Consider the following 14,823-nt stretch of genomic DNA (forward strand, 5'->3'; position numbering starts at 1 on the left):
TTGCATGCGGCAGCGGTTGAAGAGAAAGTTTTGTTGGCTAACGAGTGCTAAGCGTACATACATACATATTTTCCTACAATGTTTTACCAAAATGCATTGCAAGATTGAAATACTGATTTCATATATTTTTATGGCAATGAGCGCCCAAGGTAAAAGAAGGGATGAGGAAGTAACTTTAAACTAAAAAGGTAAAAAAAAAAGTTCAAAACAAAACAAATAACCGGTCTCAGGTTTCTTTCTCCGTTTTTTTTTTCAAGTGCCAAGCTCTGGAAGCCCTTAGGGGGACATTTTTTAGAAGAATATATTTTGATGTGACCGATTTGCCATCCCAGACCACCACTACACCCAACACCTACCATTGAGGAGAAGGAAGTCGAACAAAACCGGCAAACAATCGAGGCAAAATCGCACAAATGCGTTCCGTGCAAAGAAGAATAAAGAAACGCGACTCGAAAATCATGGCTGGCGTTCTTCAACGTTTGTAGATTACTGATCCTACAACCATCAATAAAGAGGAAATAGCAGACGTTCCCACGACAGTCGGGTCTACGTAACCGGAACGACCCAGATTTATATCTGGCCAAGGACTGTCACTCCAGCAACACTCCCCAAAAAGTTTTTGAGGAATTTGTATGCTGCTACAACAACAACAAGGAAATAGCAGAAGAACAGCAACACCCAGTTATAAGTGCCTGTAACGTTCAGACATCTTCCAGATCGCACATGGGTTTTCTGCCAGGCCCACGACCACCGCTAGGACGACATCAAATTGAGTTGAAACACCAAAATAATTTAAGACAGGGAACCAAATGGTCTTAGTAACCAGGTACCCTGTTTTTTAATAGTTTATAAATTAATTTATAAGCTATGGCAAAAATAAATAAATAAATAAATATTTTGATGTGAACGGTGTGCCATTTTTGTTTTAATATAGATATTTACACCTTATTTCGATGCTGATAAAATTTTCTTCCAGACGGAACTCTTAAAATAGGGACTTGTGTCAAACACTATTTTAAGTTCACATAAATCACTGCAAAATAAGCTCAGCGATTGTTTTTTACCGACTTCAAAAAAAAGGAGGAGGTTATCAGTTCGTCGTTTCGTTTTTTTCATCGGAAAGGTGGTACCTCAAGGGTGGTTCCATACTAATTTTGTTTAGATCCGAAAGAAATTAACGATAATCTTAAATTTTTATTTAAATCTTCAGTTTTTTTTTAATTTCGGTACAAATTTTTGACAAATGTACGAAATACTGTTAATAACGAAAGGATACTACTGATCAAAAGCTCTAAACGCAAAATCCGAGTTTTTAGCAAGGCATTTGGCAAAACATATTTCGTTACCTAAACGTGAAAATTCATTTATTTAAAGACGAAACATCGACGCAGTTTCACATTATCGGCCATTCGGCATCAACAACTAAATTTTGAACAAAAGTGGACTTTGCACCTTTTCACCTTTAAGTAGCGATATGTATGTACGTATGTTGCTATGAATGTAGTCCAGAAACTCTTTAAAGCTTACCGACCTGCTCCAACAGCAATCCAACAACACTCGCTGATGTGACCACTTCTTCTTCATCGTTTTCTTCAGCAATCAGTCTCTGGCTTGCTACTGATCTCGATCTGCCAATCTTTATTTGCTGATAGCGGTCGTTGTTGTTGCTGTTGTTGCCGCCCCTAGTAGCCAACTCCACTTCCTCTTCATGCAAATTCTACAAATTTCCCAGCAGCTCATTCGCCTCAGCCATCATTGACTCAGCGTCGGTGACAGTGTTGTTGACGACGAACGCATCAGCGGACAGGCCACAACTGTCATCAATAAGCGCATCATTGTTACCACTGAGGCCGGTGAGCGCAGCGCTTAGTCCTTCGCTAGGTGCACCAGCATCGGTCAGACTGCCAGTGTTGGCACCGCCACTGATGAGGCTATCGATTGTATTTGTATTGCCATTGCTAAGAAATTCGCGTGTAAACTCGGTTGGACTGTATCGAAAGCGCGGTGTTGCCGTCGGCGTCGTTGGCATGGAGCGTGACATGTCATAGTTGTTGTTGGCGCCACCTATTGAACCACTGCCGTTGTTGCCATATTTGAAGACAGTTGTAGTGAACGTGCCTCCCATGGTGTTACCCGATGTTGTAAGCGAGGGTGATAGATGTGCCTCCTCCTCGAAACGTCGTCGGCTACCATAAAAGTACGAAGCGAATGGGCTCTGCTGCTGATGTGGCAGCGGAGTGGAAGGCACCGAGCGGGACATTGAGTTACCGGTACTGCTGAGCAAACACGTACCACCAACTCCGCCACCTGATATTAGCGCGGCGCTGCCAAAAGCTGTGCACGCGCTGCTGCTGTAACCCGACGAGGAGCCCGCTGATGAGCAGGTCGTTGTGGTGGCATTGCCCTGTACGTTGCTTGGAAACTTCATGCGCAAAAAATCTGCTGGGAACATTTCGGCAACGTCCAGGTTATCCAGCATTGCGGCTGTATCGGTCGCCAATAAGGCGGCTTCCTCATCCAACAATTTGACAGCCGTTGTTTGGGCGTTATTTTTGCCGGTTATGTTAGCGCCAGCTCCACCGCTATTTTGGCTGCAACTGTTCTCAGAAAAAAGCGTCAATGAGTCGGCGAATTCGTGTGGTACTGGTGTTTGCGCCACGGATGTGCACGCTGAATAAGGTGCAGCTTGAAAACTACGACTAAAGGCCGGTGAGTGTATGCGCTGTAGTTGGGAAAGTGGCACCGACTGCGAGCGTTGCATTTCATTGAGGGGCGTAGTAAGCTCATCCAATGCCAGCTCACCATAGTCCATAGCTCTGGCCGCCGCGGCGCTGAACATATCCAAGTCAAGTGAATTTTGCTCGGCTGCCAATAGATCAGTTGCATTCACCGCTATGTTACTATTCATTTGAACATTTGACGAACGGCTGTTAGAATGCTGGCCCATGTCGCCGCTACAGAAGGGCGTGCCATAGAATTGCTGCTGCTGTTGTTGCTGCTGCAAAACTGAGGGGCTTGGTGGTGCCGAAGCAGATGTGGGCGGCATAAGCGAATTATTGCCGCCAGACATGACAAGGTTGGCGTAACTCCGCCGTCGGCGGCTGGCGCCGATCATAGGATCGCTGGAATCGTTGTCCAGTGAATGCTGCTTGCCCAGCGCAAACGCTGGTTTGGGACGCACCCGATGCGCGCTCTGTCCAGGGCTGACGAAAAACGAACACGCGTTACTGCCCCCGCTGTTGCCACTGCCATTGCTCGAATTGAGCGTACTCGCCGGATACAGCGTAACGCTGCTTCCATTGAATTTGGGATTATTTGCGCTGCTGACGATGGATTTGTTGGTATTGCTGCCGCTACTTCCCGTGTTGCTATTGGGTGATATGGGGAAGAATATGCAATTTTTACGCGACGCCATTACTTCGGCAGCGTTCAGCGTTGTGCCACTTAAGCTGATTTTTCGTTTGTGGCTGTTGCTGTTGTTATGGGTTTTTGTTGTAAGCGCTTGTTGCATAACGCTTTTGCTGTTTTGAGAATGCAGTTGTTGCTGCTGATGTTGTTGTTGATGCTTCTGGGACATTATGGTTAGAGACGCTGAGGCCGATCCAACAGCCATGGTTTTCATTGTGGGGCATGGTTTTGACACTGGAGAGCCAATTATCGCCGTTTGTTGTTTCCTCTGGCCGGCAGCGGCCGTGAAGCCGCTATTTGATACTTGTGTTGCACAGCCATAGCCATCTGTGGCTACCGCTTGTGCGCTCTGCTGCCTGCCAAAGCTTTTTGCTGTCTGTTGCAGCGATTTCGTTACCAAGGGCGGCACTGTTGAGGCCACAGTTGTCGGCGTGTTTGGTGCCGCCTGCGGTGTTGTAGTCGCTGCCTGCGTTGGGGCTGTTGGATGCCTATTGGATTTTACAGCATCTAAGGAATTCAATTTTTCCTCAGCGTCTCTCGTCTGAAAATATTGAAGCAGTTCGGTATCTTGATCCTCTGGTTCTTCTTCTACTTCACCAGCTACAAAGTAATCGTCCAATTCGTGTTTGTCCATGTTGCAAATGCTTATGACGCGCTCACGCGGCAAACCCAGATTTGCAGGAAGATCAGCCGCATCGGCGTCGGGTAGATTATTACTCGAATTGGCGGCCGCTTCGGCTGCCAAAGCAGCGACTATTTGTTGGCGCCTAGCGCGCATTTGTAACATATTGCGTGACAAGACCTTGGGCGATGCAGCGTTCGGCGGTTGTGATGAGCTGCCACTGCTGTCCGCTCCTAAAATAGCGCTCGATGGACTCACCGATGTGCCGCTACTGATTTGTGCAGGTGGACCCATCAAATCGCTGGGTGTGGAAACTGCGTCTGGATTTCCTCTCAACGAATGACTTGTTGACATGCCAGACGTTGCAATAACTGACGTAGCAACGGCCGGCAAAGACGTTGCCGACGTAGTCACTTCCGTAGTTGCTGCGCATGTTGTAATCGTGGGCACAACAACATTACTCGATGCCGGAGTTGGTGAATTGGCCCAAAATCCTTTCGTTTGCTGCGCCTTGCGCACCTTCTTGCAGAATATATTCGGATTATATTCGTCTAAAAACTCTTCCTCTTTGATGACTGTGGCGGGCTCATGCGATGCGCTCGCTGTAACTGCGGTAGATGCGGATGCACCGAGTTCAATGATTTTCGGCGTTAGATTCTTGACGGCTGTTGTATTAGAGGACGCACCCACTAAAGCAGTACGTACTGGCTGTCGTTGCTGTGGCGTCGGAGTTTGCGGTTGGACAACGCCGAAGGCACTGGCGGCTGGGGGCGCACGCGCCAACACTGTACGCTGCTCGGTCACCAAATTCATAGGCAACATTTGCTGCTGCTGCTGCTGTTGTTGTTGTTGCTGCAGAAAGCTCTCCGTCACTACGGCTATTTGGGGTAGCTGCGTGCCGGTCGCTGGCAAATGCTGTATGCGCTGCATTGTAGGCGACTCTAGTATTTCCTGTTTAATCTGTACCAGCTCTGTTGTTATAGTCGGCTTTACATCGACCAATTGTGCGTCCGCTGCAGAGGCCGAAGTTTGATGCTGCGTCTGCGCCTGCGATTGACTACAGCTTGACTCCGATGATGATGAGCCTTTACGTTTTTTCTTGCGACGTTTCTTGAGTGGGCCCATATCCTAAAATATAGTATTTTTAAATTTTCCAATTAACCACATACTTTTTACATTCTTAAAGGGTAATTTAACAAGTAAGAAAGTCAAAGTTCGGGTTGAGCCGAACATTAAATACCCGGCGCAAGTATGCTACAGCTACATGGTAAGCCGGGGTGTATCAATTTTGAGTAAATTAGCGTCCTTAAATATCGAAATAATCAGGTTTCAAGCATTTCTGAAATTTACCGTTATATGAAAAGCGGTCGTAATTTTAGTCCGATTTCAACAATTTTCAACGCTTTGCTTTTATGTGGCAAGCACAATAACCATACCGTGTTTGGTACAAATTGGTAGAACGGTTACCGAGATACATATGTGATCATAAGTTACCGTTATATGGGAAGTAAGTGTGGTTATTGTCCGATTTCACCCATTTTCAATATCATCTGTCCTACGCCCGAAAGAAGACACGTACCAAGTGTCGTTAAGATATCTCAATTTTTACTCGAGTTATCGTGTGCACAGACGGACGTATGGACGGACAGACAGTCAGCGCTTAATCCATTTTTCTTTTCATTCTTATCATTTATGTATACATTTGTTTATATCTAGCTCGATTCATTTTGCCTGTTACAGACAACCGTTATGTGAACAAAGCTATAATACCCTTGTGCACAAGTGCGCTCGGGTATAAAAACTTACCGCCATTAAACGTTTCTCTTTCGGCTCGCGCGGTGTGTATTTTTTGTGTACAGTACCACCAGTAGCTCGCGCATTTGATGTTGGCAATTCACCCGCACCTGTGGAGCTTTTGATGCAAGAAGCAAGTTCCTGGACACTCTCAACCTTTACATGCAAAACATTTTCAGCCCAGTTCCGTATTATTTGCCATGTTTCCATATCGCCAGCACTCGCAGTGGAGTCACCAAATGAACTGGTGCTTCCTAAAACGCCGCCAACCAAAGACGACTCATTTACTGTAGCCGTGTCTAGAAGTGGCAATTGTGGCGCATCCAATTTCGTGGTTTTACGCATAGCCGCGTAGCAATAACGCGAATGCCCACGTGTGCCTAAACGGCGTGGTCTTATACCGGGAAACACTTGTTTCATTACCTTACCAAAATCTGCTGTCGAAAGCGGTTTGATGTCAAGGCGATCGCAATATGCGCTGCAATGGAAAAATTATTTGCTTTTTAAAGTGCTACAAAACAATTGTTGCTCACATATAATCGTTATATACGTCCTGCTTTGGTATCGACACTTTGGGATCATGTTCCAGGTGTGAGCGGACCCAGTTGATGGTGTGATTTATTTCAGAACGTGTTCCCAATGGGTTTTGCGGATGACGCAGTGGATCTATGTATGTATAAGTAGAAATGTAAGCTTTTCGTTTATTACTCAAGAAAAAAATTAAATATTTTGCAATTTTCTGTGATTATGGGTATTTGCGTCAAATATATAAAAGAGGAGGCTTGCTTCTAACACAGTTCGTGGTGGAGGAAGAAGGTTTAAAGAGTTGAATCGATTTTTTTGTCCAAACAGTTAGTTTAGATGTAAAATGCCAGCGATTTTAATATAAATATATATCGTCGTTTAAAGTACAAAACCGCGTATCGTGATTCTGCAGATCCGCGTAACTGACATTGACTACCAAAAATTGGATTTGCTCACACAAGCTCTTGGCTCAATCCATATCCATTCGTCCTGAAATATACTAGGCAGGTAATGCGATTGCTTTATAAAAAAAGAGAACCATTTTGAAATATGAGTGTTTTTACACTCTAGAAAATTATTTCTACAACTTCACATACGCGGATTTTGCTGATACGCGGTTTTGTACTTTAAACGACGATATATATATATTTGCATTAATTGTAGATAAATCCTATGTATTGATTTATGCAATTTTTTCGCGTTGAGTCTCTTTTGAAGAGGTTGTGCGATATGGATGTACGTCCATTTTTCTGACAACAATAACTAATAAATGGAAGATATATTGCATTTAAGATATGAACGTATATAAAATGAATATTAATACCTGTTTCGGGCGCCTCTCCGGGTAAACGCAAATAAAGCAATAATTTCTCAACGGGCTTCAGGGTTGCGACACGATCAACGATTTGTTGTATTTGCTGCTTTGCTAACTCACTAAAAAGATATAGTAAAAATTTGTAAGGAAATATATTTTAACGGTTAATCCTCCCCTCCTTACCTTACACCCGACTCAACCACCTCTTGTATCCGACGTAAACGTTCATCATTCGGCATCCTTACTCCAATGCCTGTCAAGCGCCCATGTACTGCTGGCGCACTAGCGCTTACACTACTATTTGGCGTTGCACTTATCGCATTTAATACATTCTCCGCAATTGTGCTGTTTATAGCACCGGACACAGCAGCACTACCGCAACTGCTGCTGTTGCTGCCAGCACTGGTCATTGGCACATCCGTTGCAATATGTCGTGCTTGCGCTAGCGCTTGACCTTCTAAGTTGCCTGCATTGCTGCCTCCTGTTCCCATAGCTCCACCTGATGCTACACCAACTGCGCTAACCTGTGTGTTCATTACGTTCATGATTTTGTTCAATTCTATTTGCTGTTGCAAATTTAAATGTGAGGTAAGATGCTCCAGCTGTGGTGTGACTGCAAATGGATTTGGCGTTAAAACTGACGTAGCGGCTGCTGCCACTGCAGCGGCTGCACCTGGCAGTAATGGTGGTGGCACAAAGCCACTTTGTACAGGTACAATTGGCGAAGCGGCAGCTGGCGCTGTTAGCACTGTTGTCGGAGCATGCGTTGGCGATGGTTGATGCTGTAAGTGATGCGGTTGATGGTGAGAATGCTGGTGCGCTATTGTATGTGATAAGTTTGCTGCATCTAATGTAGACTGCTGAGTTGGTAGTGGAGGTGGGTGAAAACGTGCACCCGCATAAGCTGCTATACCGTCCGGATGTGCTGGATGTCCAAGTGCGGCACCAACACCTGCTCCAAAAATGCTGCTGTGTGCTGGCATTAACGCTGATGGATCATATAGACGCTGCTGTTGATGATGCATTGGTTGTGTGCCAGGCAATGAGCTGCTGTTGAGTTGTTTATGTTGTTGCGCGGCAATCGCAGCTGCTGCCGATGTCGTTGCTTTCGACCACTGGTTTCCATTATGACCAACATTCTTGTCTGTCATGTCCATATAAAATACTTTGTGTATTGCTCACCAATATGGCGCGTTTGCTGCTGTGATATCCAGCGTTTGGCGTAAGCGCGCGCGACAAAAATGTCGCTGCGTGCGCCGCCGTATTAATTTAAGCTGATACGAAAGTGTTAAATATATGTATGTATGTGACGAATCTCACTTTTTAACTTAACCAAAACTACAATAGCAAATAAATATCATATCGTCTGACCTTCGTTGGCCGGCACTATTCAAAAACAACGACGTCGTACGTTGACTGTGATATGGAGGGCACAATAAGCGGCCCAGTGGCAGCAGCACTCACTTCGGAGCTGATAAGGCAGAGAAGACCGACCTCCACCTCCACCCGCTACCCTATATATACACAGCACTAGCACTCAATAGCAGGAGCACAAGCACAGGTACACCGCTATGAATGTGTACTGCGTACTGCGGCTGCTGTGGGTTCTCGACCACTGTGTACTTTTTAATGTCCCTTTTCCACACTAATGTTGCTAAAGTTCCAATGCCCACGTTGCTCTGCTGCTCCACCAGCGATTAAATATGCTGTACGCTGTTTATGAGATAACGAATAACGATGATGGTGATAATAAATGCTGCGACAGAGAAACACGATAATTAAACATTTCTTGTGTTCGATAGCACTTCCTAGACGTCACAACTCGACAATGGTTTTGCGTTGAATTTTTTTGCACTTTGCGTTAGCTCAGTAAAATCGCTTTATCACAGCATCTGTTTATTTTCTTTGCACTTGTTGCACAGTGGCAAATGAAAAAGCACTTTTTAGCTTTTATTGTGCGTTCAAATAAGAAAACTACATTTTCTTATATTCTCCAACACGAAAATTAACTTTTATTCTGCGCCTGAAACGCGTGTACAGTGGTTACCAGACTGGTGCGATTAATTAAAACTTAAGAGCGAAATACACAACACAAGCGGCTTGACAAACCAAGCGAAATTTCCCTTTNTTAACTTTTATTCTGCGCCTGAAACGCGTGTACAGTGGTTACCAGACTGGTGCGATTAATTAAAACTTAAGGTTGTGGCAATTTGGTCCCTAACCGATTCGCGGTAATGCATTTCGGTCCCAAACCGATTAGAATGACAGTAAATGAAAAAATATCAGAATAAGTCGGTATAGCAGCGCAAACAGAGGTGGGCGCGCCTAACGGTCCGGGTAACACAAACCCTGCTTCATCGATCACACGTTATATGCATACAGATTTATGTGGGCAAAAATCACAACATTTCTAAAGCTAACAAAACAAGCACAAAAAGACATGACATTTTTTAATATAGTTTTATTTAAAACATAGAAAAATGATCGAAAAAATATATACACATATATGTACGGTGGCGAGANAGGTTGTGGCAATTTGGCCCCTAACCGATTCGCGGTAATGCATTTCGGTCCCAAACCGATTAGAATGACAGTAAATGAAAAAATATCAGAATAAGTCGGTATAGCAGCGCAAACAGAGGTGGGCGCGCCTAACGGTCCGGGTAACACAAACCCTGCTTCATCGATCACACGTTATATGCATACAGATTTATGTGGGCAAAAATCGCAACATTTCTAAAGCTAACAAAACAAGCACAAAAAGACATGACATTTTTTAATATAGTTTTATTTAAAACATAGAAAAATGATCGAAAAAATATATACACATATATGTACGGTGGCGAGAATGTAAATAGGAATAGAACCTTTAGCAAGTTTTGGCTACTTTGTTTTGTATAAAAATGTTTATTATTTTTTATGCTAAAAAAAACTTATAAATTTAAATTTCAAACTTTGTCGAACATTTAAAAAAAATCCACGAATTTTAGCAAATGTTCACCATTAAATTTTAGTATAATAAAGTACACGTTGGAAGTAGGTTGGGCTTACCGTTGATTTTTGGCAATTTTTTGTTCGCGGATTTTCTTCCATGCAAGGTATGTTCCAGAATTTACTGTTTTGTCAGGAGAACATTAACAACACCTCCCACAAAAAAAAAATTACAAAAATCAGCGGTAATTCCTAGTAATTTAAAATTAGCACTTTGAATCGATTGGTATTTTTTGTACAAAATTTTAAATTTTGACTTACATAGTCTTTCACTTTCATAAAAAAATAATAAACATTAAATAATCGAAAGGGGAATAGCCAAAGAATGCTAAAATGTATCTTCCCTTATTTATATTTTTCATATCTATGATTTTTTTTTAAGGAATTAGTATTAATTTTAATAATTTCCTAAAATCAAGTTAGAATTGTTTCGTAAAAAAAACTTAACAAATCATTACCAAAGTTAAAAAAAAACCTGTGACAAGAAAAATAGACTGCAATATAGCGACAGTTTGACAGAATAAAATATAACCAAAGATGACAGAAAGTAAGGATGCTGGCTATGTTTATGTCTCCTTTATATTCTATGTCGTTTGTGATAACGAAAGTGCTGTCATGTTTGTACGAAAAACCGTTTCCGGGTCAGAGTACAAGGATATTCTTATTAAATTAATAAAGAAAATACTGAAAAAACGGGACCTAGCCGGTACAAATAGGAAAAAGCGGGCCACTTATACGTCCCGACTCCTAAAAAATATTCAGCGGGACAATTTTCTCAAAATCGGTACTGTCCCGCTAAAATCGGTACGAATGGTCACCGTATATATGCATGGTGGAGTCGATAACAGCGCTTATGGCGTTTAACTCGGAGTTTGTATGCTTGTGATCGACAAAACAGGTGTTGCGGCATATTTTCAGGCGCAGTAGAAATGACAAAAGTGTTGCGCTGAGGTTTTATACGGGTAATTTTAAAAAATTATTATTAAACGCCATGATGCGCTTAATGAAAATGTTAGATAAAGTCATTAAAAGCAATTATCCAGCCGCAACGGCCAAATAAACGACAGAGATAACCGAGTTGAAACAGACCGACCAGGCAGTACTTCAAAAGGTTAATATATGTAAAACCGGATGCGCGGCTGCTTGTTTTCATTTCCTGTCCAAAAACAAAATGATGGAACGTCGTTTTAAGTTTTTTTTATTTAAAAAAAATTGTATCAGCAAACATAAAACTTTAAATATCGTCGCCCGTATGGCAGAAACATGAATGTGTAAAAATTAAAATTTTGGGAAATCAAGTTTGAAAGTTTTTTGCTGCTGGACTTGACCCTACAAAATAAGTGGATTCCGTGTACGCATGGCATTCTGAATTTTCGGATAACATAGGGCATCCAAAGCTTAAACAAGTCAACCCAATAACTCAAAACTGATAAATTTGCAGATTCATGCATAAGGGTGAGGATATATGAAGGTACACATATATTCCTCTTTCCAATGGTGTAACAGTAACATGTTTTGATTCCACCACGCCTCTTTCCGCCTTTATATTAACCAGAAGGACCCAGGCTTTTATCTGGCGAAGGGCTGTTACTCCAGCAGCACACCCACAACTCTTTTGGAATCTGTATGTTTTTCACAACCCCCCTTAGTAACACTGGTCCTGTTTTTCGATAATTTAAAGTAAATTTTTATTGAACTTGGTAGCTTTACAGTGATATAAACATGTAAATTTAAATCAGCTGAATATTATTCATTACGAATTCACTAATGTTTTTTGTATAAAATAATCAAAAATTGAGAACAAGAAATGTTCTCTTAAATATGGAATATTTTTTCTTAAACTTTTCACATGGTATCCGTTTTACGATTTTTTTTTGCGTTTTGTGCATAATTCATACAAAAATATTGAAGCCAGCTTACAATCTCTTAAAAACTACGTTATCGAATTCGACCTGAAGTTCTTTAGCGTTCATGCATACCTGTTTCAAAAGTTGTCAGAACAATTTTTATCGTTATTTTTAAGATGTTTTTTTTTTTTGTTTAAGATTGCATCTATACTAATTTTTATTTCTATAAAATTTTATAATTTTATATGTATTAACTTTGTCATGGTTCAGTGTGTGTATCGCAATACATGTTTGCGGAATTTGCAAGTTGAGCTTATGTCAGTCTCAAACGTCTTACTTTTAGCGGAGTGTATTTTGAATTGTAATTTTCGTAGATTTTACTCATGCATACATAACTATTTCGTTAAGTTTTAAATATTTACTTTTGTTGTTTTTTACTCTTTAAATAGGTTTTACATGTTGTGTTGGAAGAATTTCAGTGTAAATTCAAATAATTATTTAATATAGATGCTTAGTAGAAAAGGAGCAGCAGTGGCTACATTGCACTATGTTTCATAGTATATAAATTTTTTATAATTTTTTTTTTTTGTTTTTCATAGAAACAAATTTGTGAAAACGTTCATATAAACAGTACAAAAATAAAATGAAAATAACTAAGCTTTAATTATATTTAAAAATATGCCTCAGATGCAGCTACAGCGGCAGCGGCGGCGTTGGCGTTGGCTTGAAGAAGCTTTTGATTTTTGTTTGGATTGCTTGCACACAATCTGGCTTTGAGTTGCAATGAAATTTGGTTGTTAAGTATGTATGTAAATGCATTCATTCATCGCTTTCCCTTCTCCTACTATACACAACTCAAAACCGCAATCCGTTCATGGAAATGTGTATGTTTGTATGTGTGACTGTAGAAAACCTAAAATCTAGCACTAAAAGTGCTTATGTTCGAAAAACTCGAAATCTTAGTTGTACAATTATTTAAATGAGCTGGTAATTATGGAAAGATGCTCATCCGCATGATCGACAAACTTGTTATTGTTAATGTTTTTGTTGTTGTTGGTGGACGTAGTTTGTTAGGCACTCACCATAGAATGCTTACTTGGCCTTCGCCTTCGCGGGACTGGGACTCTGATCAGCCTCTGGCAAGTCACTCTCCTTCTTCTTTTTCGCCTTTTCCTTCGCCGCCTTTGACTTCTTCGCCTGCTGTTGCTGATGTTGTTTAGCTTCACGCTTAGCTTCGCGCGTTGCGCGCAGTTCCTCAGTAATGAAGGAATATATTAGATAGCCTTGTAACACCATTAGGCCGACAAGTGCTGCATAGGCGCGTAGCACCGTTTCCGTGGCAACACCATAGTACAATGTCAGCACACCAATTACCATTGTAGCGAAGCGTACAAATACGAAAGTCACATTATTGACGAAACGTACACTGGCGAGTTTCTCATCACGATCGAAGACACCAATAAGTTGGAAAACGTGCGACACTATTTCACCTAAATAGTGCAAGGTCAACAGCACTAATGCAATGCGCTGGAAACTGAATGTATAGGCCAAGCAGATGACAGAAAAACCGCAAATGGAATGAATGATTTTACTCTGTTGATCCTCTTTCTTCACCTTCTGGAAATAAAGCTCGGGAAGCATATGTAAGTAGTAAGCCAGTTGAATGATGAAGAACAGCTTATGCAGGAACGACATTGGATGGTTAGGGAATTGTTCCCACAACAGCGAAAACTTACTTAAGTAGCCCTCACGCAAAATGACATTGGCACCCATGAAGAATGAAAACACGTAGAAAACAATCAATTGACCAGATTCATTAAATAGCGAAAGTTTGAATTTGGAAAGATGCAGCCTTTTCGAAACTTTATCTAATACATACTCTTGTATGATGGCGTGCATAATAATGCATGTTAGCGTATAAAAGAAGATAGCACAATAATCCTTGATGCCTGCCACGTAGCTAAATGGCTTACCGTGTGGATTTTCGCGGCTGGGCTCCTCTCCGGTCACATTGTGATGTAGCGAGATGAAGGCGCTGGCAAATGGTGATGTCGATTCATCCATTAGTGCCACAACGAATACCATGGCCACGCAGGATATAATGTCCGCATGATTTTGTATAACAAATTCATGACTAAAAATTGGTGGATTTTTACTGCTGGACTTACGTCCCATGCCTGGTTTTATCGCCATGGTGATACCACTAAACAATTGCTCGTTGTTGTACCGTACAAAGTAAATATTTGTGTTGGATTCACCCAAACGCTTCCTGGTAGTTGCTGATGTGGCTGCGACCGCTATTCTTCTTCAACAAAATTTGACATTCGCTATCGTTTGACGTTTGACGATGACGTTTGACGTTGACGTTGACTAGATCTGGAGAACTATCGATAATTTTCATTTTCCATAACTATCGATGGTTTTAAGTCACTATCGATAGTTAAGTTGTTGAGAATTCCCGCCGTCACTAAGACTGTGTTTATACACGGAAACTTTTCACGACGCGCTTTTCCATATTCCCATTTAGGGCCGGTTGCTCAAAGCCTGGTTTGCACTAATCCACGGTTAAACATCATTATCGACGTTACCGACACCGTGTTATATACATGGAGTCGAAAATTGTTTGCTCTAAAGGCAATAGAGAAAATTCTAGACAACCATATAAGAACCACCACCCTAGCTTCATTATCGTTACACCATGGGCAACATGCATATCGGCCTGGTAGATCAAGGGAAACTGCCAAGGCGTATTCAATAATGTGGTATCGGTGTACTGCTATCACCTATTGAATACACCTTGGACACTGCGCTGTTTCAGTTGT

General features: G+C 41.7%; 2 protein-coding genes across 2 annotated transcripts; both read right to left on the bottom strand.

The window, feature by feature from the left end:
- Nucleotides 1-1,210: 1,210 nt before the first annotated feature.
- LOC108361831 (uncharacterized) lies at nt 1,211-9,207 on the bottom strand. The gene is made up of 6 exons (XM_017614593.1): nt 8,535-9,207; nt 7,347-8,437; nt 7,173-7,282; nt 6,358-6,490; nt 5,837-6,302; nt 1,211-5,158 (listed from the first exon to the last, which is right to left on the bottom strand). Exons 2-6 carry the CDS (start codon nt 8,318-8,320, stop codon nt 1,718-1,720), a joined length of 5,124 nt encoding a protein of 1,707 aa, XP_017470082.1. The 5' UTR covers nt 8,321-8,437; nt 8,535-9,207; the 3' UTR covers nt 1,211-1,717.
- A 3,027-nt stretch (nt 9,208-12,234) lies between these two features.
- TRAM (translocating chain-associated membrane protein 1) lies at nt 12,235-14,362 on the bottom strand. The gene has a single exon (XM_017614594.1). It carries the CDS (start codon nt 14,192-14,194, stop codon nt 13,094-13,096), a length of 1,101 nt encoding a protein of 366 aa, XP_017470083.1. The 5' UTR covers nt 14,195-14,362; the 3' UTR covers nt 12,235-13,093.
- Nucleotides 14,363-14,823: the final 461 nt, after the last annotated feature.

The sequence above is a fragment of the Rhagoletis zephyria genome, unplaced genomic scaffold, assembly GCF_001687245.7.
Source record: "Rhagoletis zephyria isolate East Lansing unplaced genomic scaffold, Rhagoletis_zephyria_1.1 Rzeph_scaffold_00861, whole genome shotgun sequence".
Taxonomy (NCBI): Eukaryota; Metazoa; Arthropoda; class Insecta; order Diptera; family Tephritidae; genus Rhagoletis; species Rhagoletis zephyria.